This window comes from Lacerta agilis, chromosome 1 (genome assembly GCF_009819535.1).
Source record: "Lacerta agilis isolate rLacAgi1 chromosome 1, rLacAgi1.pri, whole genome shotgun sequence".
NCBI classification, from domain to species: Eukaryota; Metazoa; Chordata; class Lepidosauria; order Squamata; family Lacertidae; genus Lacerta; species Lacerta agilis.
In genome coordinates this window covers 84742887-84759148 of record NC_046312.1, presented here as the reverse complement: position 1 = coordinate 84759148, position 16262 = coordinate 84742887, and the positions used below count along the sequence as shown (strand labels likewise).

General features: G+C 43.8%; 1 protein-coding gene across 14 annotated transcripts in view; it reads right to left on the bottom strand.

Annotated features, from left to right (window-relative positions):
* Positions 1-16262, bottom strand: part of TNS1 (tensin 1) — a 286343-nt gene that overhangs the window by 112303 nt on the left and 157778 nt on the right. For all 14 annotated transcript variants that reach the window (XM_033161337.1, XM_033161327.1, XM_033161376.1 and 11 more), the window contains 2 exons: positions 11796-11834; positions 3117-3158 (listed from right to left, as the gene is read on the bottom strand). In XM_033161337.1, coding sequence (XP_033017228.1) covers positions 3117-3158; positions 11796-11834 — 81 coding nt within the window. The remainder of the gene's footprint in view (positions 1-3116; positions 3159-11795; positions 11835-16262) is intronic.

Genomic DNA, 16262 nt, shown 5'->3' with positions numbered 1-16262 from the left:
TAATAATAATAATAATAATAATAAGAAGAAGAAGTTTAGTTGGCAATGAAATAAATAAATACATCCCCCATATTCCACTGATGGCCCACCAAAGGGAACAAAATTAAGTACAGCATGTAAAATTACGACAGTCTGAAAATCCTTGAAGACATCATTGTCTCTTCCAAGAAATCACTGATAAGCAAAGAGTGCCATGGTAACGAATAGGTGCTCAACTGCAGGGAGAGGCCTCTATCAGTGTTTATAGGCTATGCATGTAATGGGGGGAAAGGGACAGTGCCAGAAGAATCTTGTTTTCCTAAGCACACAGAAGCCTTGTTCAGTTCAAATCCACATGATTTGATTTCAGCTTTCCTAATTATTAAGAATTTTGACTGGGTGGCCAAGGAGGGAGCAAGCAATCTCATGAACAGCTGCCAGGTCACCTCCACTTTCCCCAGGCAATGGGGATTGAAGGTCCTGAGGTGCCAAGGCAACCACAAGAGATTGGCTGGATCTATCTGGAGAGGCATCCAATGCCACCCTGTCATAAGGAGGGACAAAGCTAATACAAGATTGGCGTGAACACACATTCCATCTAGCCTAGTATTCCCGCCATCTTTTGCTAGATGCTTTAGGTGGGTGTCTGAGCCAAAAAGGAAGGGGGAGGAAATCCTCTTTGGAAAACGAACAGGGAAGACCCAAGAAGAGTCTCTTCATACCTCTGTGTTTGTACAAAAGCTTGGGGCAAGAGGTTTTGCATACATCCTAAAATAATAACAGTTTTGTTTCCAGAAATTCCTTGAATCTCATAAAACTTCCATCCTATCAGAGCAGATGTCATATTTCTAAAGATTATCCATTTCTCTTTTCATGTTTCAAAACATCTGAAGTAGAGGATCACAGATTGCAGTGTCTAAATCTGTTGATTAGGAGAATGGTTTCTTGCAATTTAACTAATCACAGAAGTAGTCTGTGCAACCTTTTGTGACTCCCTACTTCAGACACTGCAGCACACAAACAAGTAGACCACCCATGAGGGCGGTTATTTACAGGGGTTTAGCAAACTGGCTAACTTCAAAAATACCAGTTTTCCCTCACTTTTTGATACTGAGTCCTTTAGGGTTGATCTGTTTCAATTGTACTGTATGTAGACAGAAGAGGGTGATTGGCACATTGGAATTCCAAACAGAACAAATGTAAAAGAACACAAACAAACACAAAGCACAGGGGAAAAGGACAAAAAAAATTAAGCAAATTATTCTGATAACAATGCAATAAAATTACTCTAATGAGTTTCAAACTGAGTTTCTGTTCATCAGAGCAACGAATTTAATGGACACCACAGTGGCAATAGCTGACAAGTCTGCTTTTGTGACTTCTAGTCTGTTGGAAAGTGTCTTGCACTATAGCTTACCGCTGAGTACATTAAATTTGTTCCCTGATCAACAGCTCTTGTGATTCCAATGCATTAGGATAAAATTACTGCATTGTCAATATAAGAAAATCTTTTGTGGATTTCTACTATACTTTTTTATGTTTGTGAGCTGGTGTACCCCTTCTTCTGTTTCATACCCTAATGGAGCACACAGGCACAAGCTCCACGGGATCAGACATCTCACAACTGCACAAATGCACACAGAACAAGCCCCTGCCTTCTTAAAGCTACAAACAGAACTCCTGAGAAAAGACCATTATCCTCAATGCTTCAGAACATGACTTTTATTTTGGGGATTTGCAAGGAAGTTTTTATTTGGCATTCCTCAACTGCCTTTTAAAAAACAGTGCTGTGTGAGATAAGAAGAAAAGCTGTTTTCTGACATTTCTCAAAGTTGTTTATTTCCCCCAGAAGTTTTATTTTGCCTTTCATTGTTTGTTATTATTATTATTGTACGGGATATGTTGCCATCATCTTTTCAATATCTCTCCTTCAGCAGATGTTTTTGCACCCTTTAGATGCGGGCTCGCTACTGTTCTCAGTCCTTGAACATACCTTCTAGTCAGCAATCAATGGTTTTCCAGGTGAGAGGTGGTGCTCACCATGGAGGCACAAGCAGCTGACAGCAGAAACTCAAGCTCCTCCCAGCTTACACATAACAGTAAGTCAAGCCATGGCTTAAAGTGAATGCATATGTGTGATGGGGTCCTGGAGAGGAGAGTGCAGCTGCTTTGCTCCTCCTCTGGTCCTCCTCCTGCAGCTGCACAGGTGTTAGCTAAGCCATGGTTAGGCTTAACATGTCGACTGAACTCAAACTTGTGGTTTGTCTTGCTCTTGGTTTACAGCTCATAGTTTGTCTGGAGTGAGGCAAACCATTGATCCAGGTTCAGATGGCATCTTGAGGCAAACCATGGCTTAGCTCACAGCAATGCAGCAGCAGCAGGACTGCAGGAGGAGCAAAACAACAACGATCGCCTCTCCAGAAGCCCACATGCTCACACGTTCACGCCAGGTCCTAGTTTGGCTTAGCATTATATGCAAACAGAGTCAGCGTGCATCTTGACGAGTCCCGATCCATCACAGCATCATCCATCAATCACTGCAGTTCAGGAAGCTGTGCACCTTATGCTGGTCTCATTATTCATTTGCAACATATAAATATCACAACTCAACATGCCGAGTTCAGAACATGCCTGCCCTTTGGAAATGTAGCTTACGTTGGTTTTAAACAAGGCCATGTTACTTTAATGTAGAGTTAAACACAGGGGATGCTAGAGCGGTTTTGGAACTGGGCTCATCAAGACTCGCTATGCCAAAGTTCATTTTCTGAATCCATTTTGTAAATCAAGCCACGTGTAACTGTTTAGTAATTGTTCTTATGAACTTGATACTTTGACTACAAGACTGCTTGCATTATGTTTACAGACCAGAGCAAGCCTCTGCTTGAAATCAGATGAAATACAGTTGCTAAATAAGTTAGAGACATAGCAGGCTACAAGGAAGCCTGAATAGGAAAGGTTGTGGGAAGCTGTTATTTGCAGGGAGATCATGGACTGGAGGATTAAGAAGCTGCAGTGAAGTAAATGGGAAGATACAGGACATGGAGCAGAAACACTGCACACAAGGCAACGGGATTCTCTTGGGACATTCCCCCTCCTAAATGTTCTTGGCTGCAGCAGAGGCAAATCATATCACTTACCGGGGTTTCTAAGTGCTTCGCAGGACTTTCCTCAGTGGATGGCTGTATAGGGGAGAGAGATAGAGAAAGCATGAAGGCTTAGCTTAAGTTCAAAGTTCCCCCACTTATTTATAGTACTAAGCTGCACATTCCCAGGCAATGTTCAAAAATTCTACTTCCTTCTCAAAACTGAGGGGAAAGATTCAAGAGGTCCCTGGAAGGTGGGCCAGACTTCTCAGTTTGTGACAAAGTTGAATTTTAACGGGCAGAGAGGAAGTTAATGTTTAGTGTACAACAAATCGCTTGGAGAACCATTTTTAAATTGTTATTAACCAGAGAGGTCTACATCGCTATGCTAACCGTAAATACCGTAAGCATTTTGTCACCGTTCTAGTTCTGCGTTTTCTTGTAGCCCAGGGCCTGGCTCAAGACATTTTGCTGCCTGAGGCAAAAGGCAAGGTGGCAAACAGACACCACAATTCCACCTACGGAGAATAACTGAACTAACAGTTGGATCTTACTTTCAACACTGGCCAAGGGACAGTGCACCTAGGGGCTGCTGGCTCACTTAGAGGGCACTGGGGGAAACTGCATAGCATGCACATATCTGCACACCAATACCTTACTCCCAGTATCTGCTACCTAAGGTGGTTGCCTCACTCTACCAAACGGTGGAGCTGGCCCTTTTATTCTCAGTCAGCTCCCTTTCCTCCTTCAATGCACCACAGTACTCTTTCTTCTCTCTCCGCACAGTCATGTCTCCCTTCTGTGTTAAACCTTGCTCCTATACAGCTGCAAATAAAATGTTTTAAGTGCAATATACAATGTGACACTAGACGGCAATAGTGAGCCTTATGGAAAATTCAATGTATTATTTAAAACGCTTTTTTTGGGGGGGGGGAAGCATATCCCAAACATTATTTATATGTGTGTAGATTCCACCTCTGCCCACTTATTTCATGTTTTCCCCCTCTCTACCCTCCAACATCTCTCACCCTATCTATTTCTATAGCCTCAACCTCACATTTTTTCTGCTTCTTCATATGTATCACCTAGAAGGGTCATGGCCCTTTTAAAAGTCACGAGGAAAATCCACATATTTATTTTCAAATACTGTATTCGTGCTTCATATTGCAAATGTTGACATCGGAGCTAGGCATTGGGGAAGGGGGTTGCCAAAAGAAAAATCTGGGAGTAATAGCTGATGCCAGTTCCCTGAATCACAGTGTTTGGCCAAACAATCTTCAGTTTTCCCCTACAACCTGCCAATTTTTCTAGGTTACTTACAAGTAGTAAGCTCTGTTCTTCAGGGCTGAGTGATTACCATGAGGGCTTTTTCAATTATGGAGCTCATTCTGCAGAATTCTACCTCTAGGCAAACCATCTGGGTGGGTTCCCTTCAGACTCTTAGAAGAGGATTTAGGACCATCTAGTTTTAAGATCTTTTAGAGATGGCTAAGTGAACCATTTTATTTTATTTTTATTCCTTGAAATTTTATTTGATTCTCTTTGTAATTTGACATCTTTTTTTTTACTATAAAAGTTGGCAATAACAGCTGGCTTTTCAATGAACTTTTTAGTTTTGTTTTAATGTTAATAATTTAAAAGGATTTGATTGTGAACCACCTTGAGGACCTTATTGTGCCAAAGTCAGTATACAAACTGAATAAATGGGCAAATTAATAAATTTATCCTTCTGCTCTTTCCAAAACAAAAAAAGCCTCTGTAGGAAAAACACATTTGCCTTGGTTCCTTGCACAGAACGATGTTAAATGTTCCAGACATAATTCAATTAGCAACCTGAGCTTTGATCACGCAGAAAAGCAAGGGAGTCCAGTTCATCTCCTGAATCAGCTGTAAAAGCTGGTGCTTCCCCCTCTCCCCTCTCCCCATCTCTTTCTGAATTTATGTAAACAGAAGCAGCAAAGCTCATTGCCACTGGAGGTAGATGTGTCTCTGCAAGCCAGCCGTCATGAAACACCATCCATGCCTAAGGCATTTTGGATGCATACAAGAGACCCCTGTTTTCTGTGGTTTATGCGTTGTTGTTCTTCCAGAGTACTGGTTAAGATGCTTTGCTGTAAATATTAAAAATAAGACCTCTAGCATATTAGTCATGGCAGCAGTTCAAGGCAACACTCAGTATCTCGAAGTATCATATGCCATGTACTAATTACACATATTTTTTAAGATATTGCTCACAGCTTTTTTTATTGACAAGTTGTTTTGAAGGAGTTCAGGGTTTCCTCCTTAGCTGAACATATATCTTCTGTAGCAAAAAATCTCCTGATCTGTGTGCATTGTTCACATTTCTGAAGAGTATTTTAGCTTACATCTGCAAGAATGCACCAGACTGGCCATATGATTCATGACTGCCCTCCATATAATTGAAGTCTTTCTCTTACAAGGAGCAGACCTAATTCAGAGAAGAGGAACATCCCATGCCTACGCGCTGCACAGTTTGACCCAACATAGCCATCTCACATCTCTGTGTAACCAAGGCACTTCTGTACAAATGAGAAACAGACAAGAAAACACAGCCGCATGGCAGGCTGGGAAGGGAAGGGAAGGGAACATCCATCTCAGAAGAGGAAGAGCATTCGCTAAAGGCAATGTGCTTCCTGAGCAACATGGATTCTGCATGGCTGTTGTTTTAAGGGAAGACATTTCCTTCACCTTGCTTGGGAAGTCTTCACTGGCAAGAAGGAGTTATAAATCTTCCCCACTGGCAACTCCTCATGCCTACCAGCCAAGGAACTTGGAGCATGCCACATTCTAAATCTGCACAATGGTGCCATTGTGGAGAGTCCTTGGGTTCCTGGCAAATGTACAGGTCTCTTAGGCAGCCCTTCAGGAGAAGGCTGGCTCCTAGCACACCGCACACTTCCTTGACAAACCCACAATAACGGTCCCAAGGAGACCAGAGCATGTGCCTTCCACAGATAAACTTCCTTGGCCAGCCTAGGAAGCTCTCTTGGGGACCTATGTATGCTGTGTTTACCATCCAAATATGCCAGTGTGTGCACAGAGATTAATCTGTGTACGGAGATAATAAGCAACAGACCACTTGCGAAAAGAAACTTGCAGACAGCTGGCAGCAAAGGAGCACAGAAGCAGATAGTCAAAATGCTCTGTTTTGACCGGGGGGGGCTAGAATTGAGGAGAGGCATGTATATGGCTTGGCAGGGATCTGTGCAGGTACCTGCATGAGGCCACCTCTAACTGCTGCCTTGGCTTGCTGCCAGTGCAGACGGGGTGCAACGCTGAATAGCCCAAGAAGATAGGGCTCTGTATGCCAGCATGCCAGTTACCCAAGCAAGTTGCTTTTGGCAAAGGATCACAAGGCATTTGAAGGGCTCCAGACCTTGCTATGCCAGCCAAAGAACAGAGGCGTGCATATCAAGAGTTACCAAATTGGAACAATAACGGGAATCGGGAACAGAGTTTGGTCTAACCCTGCCATTTGTAATTCCAGCAAGGGATCATGAGACAGCTGTGTTGTACTTTATCCCTAGCATCTGATAATCAAAGATATACTGCCTCTGAACACAGATGCTCTGTTCAACTGCTGGAGCTAAGACAAGAGCTGTTTATCATTAGGCACAGCTTGTGACTTTCCAGAAGAATGTAGGCGGCTACTGCTGGAGACACGAATCCACAAGTTCTGCCTACCCGTGGCAGTCAATGAAATGTTGTGCTCCTCTCCAAAGGGGCAGGGTCCCCGAAGGGGCAGGTGTAGGAATAAGCCCCCACTCTCTTTTCCCCCCCAGCTCCAAGCTGGAGAGGGTGATGGAGGCTCATCCCAGTTACAGGAAACTTAAAGAGGTGTTCTACACATGTCCATGGCCAAATATGATGAGCCAAGTCCTGTTGCCTAGTCAGAGCTGGGTCTGGGGGCTTGTCCCTGTTGTGTTCAGTTTCAAAGGTCCTCTGAGCACCTAAGAAGCCCACTCTCCATCCCAGCTAAGAGACTGGCGGGGGACTGGGAGCTTGTCCCTGTCACACTGAGCTTTTATGCTTGACAGAGGTGGGGGAAGGAGGAATACTCACCATGGGAACCATGGCAAGAGAATTTGTGGAATTTGATGGGATTATACCACTGGTGAAGATGGCTGTTTTTATAGTACATCCCTCTTGGATCTCCTACATACATACAGGAGCCCCTGTTCCAGCAATGCTGTATACTAAAACACCGTTAGAACTAGTGCTGTTAAGAACATAAGAAGAGGCCTGCTGGATCAGGCCAATGGCCCATCGAGTCCAGCATCCTGTTCTCACAGTGGCCAACCAGATGCTTAAGGGAAACTCACAAGTGAGAACTGAGCACAACCTTCTGCCTTGTGGTTTCCAGCAACTGGTAACTGATAACATTGCTGAAATCCACCCATCCTTGGCTCAAAATACAAACCCTGCAAACATATAATGCTGGCCCTAAATACAAAACGAGTATTACAGACTGGGCTCTTTTCATGTGAGCTAAAGCAGAACTCCTCCCTTGCTTGCTCCCATTCCCACTTTGCTGCTGCAGCTGCTCTGGTGACAACAGGAAGGCCAGTTCCCCGCTTCCTGGTACCTGAAAGAAAGGTTGCTATGGCAGCATCTCAGGTAAAAGGGACTCTGGGAAATATAGTTGGTGCTGTGGGGGGGGGGGGGAGCGCATTTCCTAGGATCCCCGGTGTTCAGGAAGCTGTAATAGTAATGTTCATTGTGTAGGAGCACCAGGTTGTGTGTGTGACTCACATGACACTGGCAAAGAAACGGCAGATGTTCCACAAGAAAAGGAGGCCAAGTGGGGCAACGGTTGTGGGGCATTTGGAAACTGAGGCAGGGGAAAGAGAATAGGTTTTTCTTCAAGTTCTACAATGCTCCTTGTTACTGCCACCCCCAATCAAAAGCAAGCCAGAGGGAGGTTGCCCATTACTAGTCACAGCTTTCATAACTAGAGAACAAGAAACATCTATGAAAAGGAGGGCAGGGCCTCCTTCCCATGATACTTGTTTATGTCAGCACAGATGGAACATGCTGACTATTTTTGCACAGAGAGCTTCTTTTGGAATTCCTTGCTCCTCTTTCATGGCAACTTAGGGCTTTGCAAAGCTTTGATCCAGAGTGCCCTGCTGCCTGTCTCCCTAACAGCTTCTGACTTACCATTAAGAGATTTCCAGGGGAAAGGAAGAGACAAAAATAAAGATTTGGGCAATGACGACAAAGCCCAAGAACCATCTGTTAGAGCGATTTGTGTTGCGCTGGGAAGGCGATGCCAAGTGCTCTGAGACACAGCCATGTCTGGCAGCAGGAGGACCATTCCAAGAATGGGAAAGGGCACAGGAGAAGCACTCTGTGCGCCTATTGGAGATGTGGACAAATCTTTCAGCTTGCATTTGGTGAGATGCTGTGAGTTTGCAATGGAACCAAATGCCTGATGTCACCCAAAGGATAAAATGCTTACATGGCACAAGACTGTAGCCATGCAAGTTAAGAGGTATTGCTAAGGCCAATTATGATGCCTCTACACTGGGGCTCTGAAAAGGTTGGGTAAGTGTATCTGCATCTAATGTAATTTTCCCAGGTCCTCAGACTATGTACAGACTGTGCATTCTGCATGACTTTCTTCAGTTACAGAATATGGGGACCTGATGCAAGACAGAGTACCTTAATTCCTTCATGCACTCCTACTTTAGGGCAAAACTGAAGTTGTCACACCAATCATCCCTCAATTCCTCATCATTTTCCCTTCTTCAAAGAAGTCTGATTTTTATTTTTATTTTGTAAGCAGGTTTGTTGCACAAGAGCGCCAAATCCACTTTAATTGTCTATGCCAAATCTGGAAGCATTGCCTGATCTATTCTTCCTGAGCCAATTGCATACCACCCCTGCAGCTACCAAATTCGTAGCCCACCATCACTGTGATTTCCAGTTTCCCCATTTGATGAAACTGTCCCTGCCACTAAAGGGTGTGTCTCTGTTTTAAATGTGATCTCACACACACAAAAAAGTTGCATTCCTGGAATGGAAATGTTAGCCTCTGCAATCCCAAGTAAGAAGAGTAGGAAGATTCCTTTTTTCCTTCAGATTTCTTTTAAAAATATGGCAGAGAGGTCCTGTTTGCAAGTAGACTTATTGCAAAGCTGCTAAAACTTATTGCAAAGCTGCTAAGGGGCAGCCCCCAAAGCAAGCCTCCTCCCTCCCTCCCTCCCTCCCACCACCCACCACCCTGGGTGAGCCAAGGACACGGTTTCCAAAGCTAAACTCTGATTTATTCAGATTTGGCAGAGCCCGGCTGGGGCCCACAATGTGATTGGACCAGCATGTGGGTGGTTTCAATATGCAAGAGTTACAAACCAATTTGGAGCTTTCACTAAGCCAGCCCCACCCTTCCAGACATGGGAGGGACGGACTCTGCCAGAAGAATCTGCCCTTGCAGGCTGGACACTTTTCCACATGAAAAAACAAAAAAAACTCTCCAAAAATGAAAGGAGAATCATGCTGAAGTGATGATAAATCAGGCCAATGCTGGAATGTATCATATAAATGATGTTGAGGGCAGCTTTTCAATACAGCAATTCTTTTGTTTGCTTCTGGAGCTCTGATGCACACACAAGGCCAGGGACATTGTTAGCTGGTGCCCTGGGGAACCTGAGACTTGGGGGTTTTGCACCATGCCCTGGGTCTTTTGACCCTTTCCCTTGTGCTCTGTTTTTTTAACAAACAAACAAAATGCTTACAGGGTAATTGGATGCACTGCTGAGTTCAGTCTTGATGAGACCCTCAGCATCAGCAATCGTTATTTGCCCAAAGGCATCTATATCAAGTAGCATGTGCAAATTAGTGTGCCATGGGCAAATACCCAATAATGTCTCTCTGCAAGGTTTATTCCCATGACATGGCAATGGACCATTAAGGAGGAATGCTGCCAGGCTACTCCACTGTTTCAAGAGGCAGCAAAATATTTTTATGGGTGGGGTGGGAACCACCTGGTCAGTGGTATTAAGCACCTCCTGAAAAGCATTAGAATTCAGCAAGACCACCCCTCTGAAAGACACCAACAAGCTATTTATGTGGGGACAAATAGTCCTACCAAAGTGTGGGGTGGTGGTGGTGCAGAGCCGAGTATTTGCTTCAGTCTACCACTATGTTGCCTATCCAAGAAGTTAACAGTGAAAGCTTGCAATTCTGAAATGTAGGGTGACCTGTGATAGGGCCTTCTCAGTAGTGACACCACATATTTGGGATGCCTTTCCTAGAGAGACTCACCTGATCCCGACCCCGATGTCTTTTTATCACCCAATGAAGATGTTTCAGATTTTCTGTTTTAGATTTACCGGTAAGTTTTAACCTGAACAACAAGCAACCGTTTTGGATGTAACTATCTTGCCTTCCTATACCATGAGTCAGGAAATAGATTAGGGCCCACACACTCCCCTGTTCACCTCTCTCCTCTTTTCATGCACTGGCTTTGGCACTGCAATCCTGGTCGGCTTAAACCACTGTTCCCAATCATGTACAAAACAGGGAACTTTGGCTTAACATCAGTGTACTAACCAGAATCATAAACCACGGTTTGATCCTGATTTAAGTTCCTGGTGGTTAGTAAACCAGCATTAAATGGCAGTTCCCCATTTTGGTTCCATCAGGGTGTTCCCTTTTAAACAGAACAGGACTGAAGTGCAGAATCTAGTGCACAAAGATAGGAGAGGAGAGAGGGGAGTACATGCTGTTCTAAGCCTCTTTCTGGGCATTCTTAACCATTGTTTAGAAAGCTGAGGGAATTATCCCCAAACAGCCCACTATCTCTGTTTTAAATTTTGGGATTCCCCCCCCTTTTTTATCCCTCTTCTGTTTTATGTTTTATTGCAGTTTTTTATTTGTACTTTAAAATTTTTGTTAGCTGCTCTGAGAGTCCCTGGAGAGTGGGATACAAATGATGAGCAACCCCCCCACCCCCACCCCTACAAAATCCCATTAACAAATAAAGGCTTTCATAGTGTACAGAAATGGATCAAAAGATTTTCTTGTTAGCCTATCTAAAAGAGATTCTGTATTTGGGTGTTTAAAGGATAAGGAGATAGTATTTACCCTGATGGTTGCAACAAAGAATGTACAGTAAACAGAGACTAGGGGATGTTTCATGATTACAAGGATGATTTGACAGTCTTTATGGCACTAATATGGGAACAATTCAATACAGTATTATATACATGCTTTAAAAAGGAAAACAAAGAATTAATTCCAGTTTGGACAATGAAACGTAATTTATTTTTAAAAAGGTTATGTGCAGCCCAGTCCTATGCATGTTTACTCAGCAGGAAGCCCAGTAAACAATATGCAATCGGACTCATTTGATATGGAAAATATGCTTGTTTGTGCTGTCTAGTCCCACCTCTTTATCTGTTTGTCATGTATTTTTATAACATCCAGAAAATCAATTTTTTAACAAATAACATCCAATACATTAACCATGTGCAATGCATGTGTGACAGGGAGGGGGTGGTAAGAGTTGTCCCTCTTGTGTATTTTGAACTTCACCTCACTTCACTTTACTTGGGGCACATTTTACAGAGCTGAAGCACACCATCTCATTGTAAACTTGCAGACCCTCCAATTGCCCATCCTCCTGCAGTCCACGTGCAAATAAATGCCTTCGGTGTCCAAGGCACCAGCAGAGAGGGCAGAAAGGAAGAGTAGAAACAGGTCACTTACCAGCTCATGATTGCCAGCAGGCATGCAAGGCGTGGCAGCCTAAAGGGCAGAACACAAAAGAGAGCAGTGTTAGAATCCTTGCACTTGCAATACAAAGAGAAAAGAGAAAAGAAAAGACAGCATTATGAGCATTATCTGTACAGTGTAACCACCTCTGTCCCACCATCCAAGAGTATTCCCACCAATACTGAGCGACTCCACCTGTACTGGGAAACTGCTCCCTTCACGCTAAGTAGCCAAGGATTTAGCCAGATCTCTGAGTAGTTGCTTGGGACAAGGTCCAAAATATACAGAAACTTCAAGACCCTACCTTAAGAACCCATATAAATCTGCTTCCAGGACTGTTCTGACAAGGACAACTGCCCAGGAGTGAAAATTCTTACTGAAGCTGCAGCCTAGGAAGGATGCACACACTCTGGACTATTCCAAGCTGTCACTGAGAGAAGATAAGGGGGACAACCAAGACCTGCCAGGTGGATGGTTTTTGCATTATGAAGCAAAATGTGACTGGCAGGGAACGGGATTACATGAAGAAGGGGTTCTGTACTTCTGAATCTCCTTTTAAACTTGCTTTTGGTTGGTTGTTTTTGTTTATAATATGAAAAAAAAGCTTGCAGCTGAAGAATGAATGTACTCCTACACAAGTCAACAAAGAAACCCTGGTTTAAAAAGGGTCCAGAATCAGAGACAGGGACAAATGTTCTCATCTGAAGATAATTTCCCTCAAGTTTGCTAACACCTGCACAGTCAGTGTCTCTGAACAGCAGAATGCTCTCTTTCTTGAGTTCTTCCTCCTAGCTAAGTGCCAACTCTTTCTCTACCCCCCTCAAAAAAAGAACTCTGTGAGAACAAGTAAAGTAAACTTTAGGCACCAGGTGAAATATTTGATACTTTTTGGTGCTGGCTCCATCATATCTGTAATCACATCCCCTGGGATCAGGCTGCCACTCCTCCATCAAGCCTCCTCTTGGGTTGCTTTTTAAATGGACCACAGAGAATCATTTGTTCTCTCTAGCCATTTCCTGAATGATTTTATGCTGTATGAAGCTACATTTCATAGTATGTTGCTATGCATTTTGTGGTGCTGCTTTTTTTAATTACTGCCCTGTCAGTTTATGAGAACTTGGAGCTGAAAAGAAGGGTGTGTGTCCAAAATGGATTAATTAAATAGTATTCAGCCTGCCTATTTTCCACATTTGCACATTGCTGCCACCTACAAATGATCACAGCTTGAGTCAGCATTGAGATTGCAGCTGCACAAGTTAACAACTGAAGTCTTTTATGGCATGGATGGGGGGGGGGCAAAATCTGTGGACCTTCAGATGCTGCTGGACTCCCAGCTCCCATCAGCCCTATCCAGCATGGCCAATAGCCAGGGACCATGGCAGCAGCTGTAGTCTAGTAACATTCGGAGGGCCACCGATTCCTGATTTCTACGATCGATTCAGCCTGCTTCTGCAAAAGGCAACCTCAATGGAGAGAAATCCAGGTTGAAATCCCAAATTTGGAATTAAAATATAAAACTGATTTCCTCACTAGGCTTCTGTACATACACACTGTGGGGCATCATGGATCAATGTAGAAATACAAATGTTGCCAGATCAACATTTAAGAAGAGGCTACTGCAGACTTGCCATCTCTGTTCCATGTGGAGTTCAGTCCACAGAACTTTTTCTGGAAAAGGAGGGTGGGGGGGGGGAGAACCAAACAAACCCTTCACTCTATTGGTCTTTAATGTTCTGAAGAGGCAGTCTCTCTTACAAGCGTGGGCACGCATTAAAATAACAGAGAACAGGAAAACAAGGATGGGTAGATAATGGAACAGTCACACTAGATCCCACCAGTCCTGCAAATGTGGGTAGCAGCTTTTCTTACTGACCACAGACACCAAGTAGCCTAAACTGTGGAGCATAAGGGTGGTCTGCTTTTGAACAAAATGTATTTGTTATCCAGATATTCCATGTAACACCTCAAAGCTAGTGAATGAGCCTGACATGAGCCATGTCATCTTTCAGGTTACTTCAGGAATAATGGGATTTAAAATACATTACTTTTAAATGGGGGTTTCTTTATTTGCCTTCTCATTTTAGAAGAAGAAGAAGAAGAAGAAGAAGAGTTTGGATATGATATCCCGCTTTATCACTACCTGAAGGAGTCTCAAAGTGGCTAACAATCTCCTTTCCCTTCCTCCCCCACAACAAACACTCTGTGAGGTGAGTGGGGCTGAGAGACTTCAAAGAAGTGTGACTGGCCCAAGGTCACCCAGCAGCTGCATGTGGAGGAGCAGGGAATCGAACCCGGTTCACCAGATTACGAGTCCACTGCTCTTAACCACTACACCACACTGGCAATTGATAGCCCCTACCCTATTCCTGGATAACCATTAACCTTGAGTTTAATGTGGGGGGGACGGACTCCAGAATCTTCATTATCTTCATTATTACAATAGTTACCATTAAAATTACCATTATCATAGCCTCATTATTGTTCTTATTCTCATTAACAGTGTTTCAGTGTACGAAATGCTTCACACTTCTTACCACATTTTTCCCTCACAACAACCCTGCACTGTGGACTAATAACAGTGACTTTTCCCATGGCCACAAACTAGGTGAGCCGAAGATTCATATTCTACCAGACCCTTTGATTCACTGTGCCATGCAGGGCCTCTTTTTTCTGAGGGGAGGGAGAAACAACTGCTTGTAAAGCCATCATAAAAATCAAGAAAGTTGGCCACAACCAGAAGAACTTCATATCCACTTAATTAAACCCCCATGTACAGAATATTTGTAGAAGAACAAAAGGGGATGGGGGAAGAGTTTTTCCACAGATGCCAAGTAAACACCCAGTCCAGCCAAGCTACAGTTCCAATCATTTCCAGAGGCGATTGCATTTGGCCTTGTGGCCTTTGTGAGTTGTTCTTTGTGCCAACTCTTTCTTGTATTCTTTCTTGATGTAGAGAGAGAGAGGAATAGCTCAGTCAGTAGGCCACGAGACTCTTAATCTCAGGTTCATAGGTTCAAGCTGCATGTTGGGCAAAAGATTCTGACATTGCAGAGGCCTGGGCTAGATGGCCCTCATGGTCCCTTCCAACTCCACAATCTTATGATTCCATGAACCCTTGCAAACAGAAGGGACTAGTGACAATATTGGCTTCCCAAACAGCAGAGGGCATCAACAGATTGGAACTGTGAGAGCCCACAGGAGCCTGTCACATTCTTCACAGAAACAAGCAGGTTCATTTTCTGGATAAGAGGCAATTAGAATCAAACATCTTGACATACACAGTCCGGCAAGCAAATATTCTTTGAACATTTCAGCAGGCAGCACACTAACTTGGCTGATTTGGCAGTAAGCTGCTAGACTGGATTTGAGTTGGGTCCAGTCTGTTTCTGCGTATTAAATTATTCTCTCCACATTGCCCCATATGCATGGTTGTTCACTCTGCCAGAGTAACTGTCCCATGTCCTAAGCCTTCCAAGACACACTGTAAGGTCTTCTCAGCAGGAAGCCTCTTCCAGAATTTCCAGCGAATTGCACTGTTGACCCAACCTATAATTTGCAGGGAAAAACTTGTGGCTAAGAACTATTTTTGGCTGAGCAATGTGAGTCCCTGGCAACCAATGTGATGATGTTTCACTCTTTGTCCTGTAATGCAATCACTTTTTAAAGTAACCAACAAAAGGATTCCTAAATGGTGGGGGGGTGCTCTCTAGGACCTTCCTGAGCAGAATCCTCGGTACAATTTTTCTTGAAAGCAGAGCAAAGCTGGAAAATCAAAGCTGTGTTTCTTGAAATGGGTCCATAGGAACTGCAGTAGCCAGGAAGGATGCAAGGAACACAGGCAGTTAACCATTTCAGCTGCACCTTGTTATCTACTGCTTGGCTGCATTGAGAAAACAACCCAGAGCAGAGAGGTTACTGTCACAGAAAACAAGTCTGAGTGATCTCCTGTTATAGACAGGGGAGATGCATGCAAGACAGCAGATGCAGAAGTGTAAATATCTGATTAGGTAATCAAAAATAAGTCATTATAATTAAATCTCTGTCTTCAGTTCATAGCCATCTCTCCATTGACAGCACAACTTTACACCAACCAGACATGGCACAGAGAGTTTCTCTCCTATTGATTTCAATTGGAGGGGGAATATCCTGAAAAAATAGCTACTTCCAAATCAGTGACTGCCATGCACACATTGCTATGACAGACCACAGGGTATGTTGTGATTCAGGGGTCACCACATGGCACTCAGGGATGCACATGTACCGGTACTTGAAGATGCTTTCCTGGGTGCCTACAGGGTCCCCTCTCTGAAATTCAGCTTGAAAGAAGCATTCTGTGGTAGCCAATGGTTGTGGGTCTGTGCTTGGCTGTGGGGGATGTGGTGCCCACTACAGTTTTTACAGTTTGCAAGTGTGCCCAGGGGCCCAAAAAACATCAGAGACATCTAAGGTAGCTCAACTCAG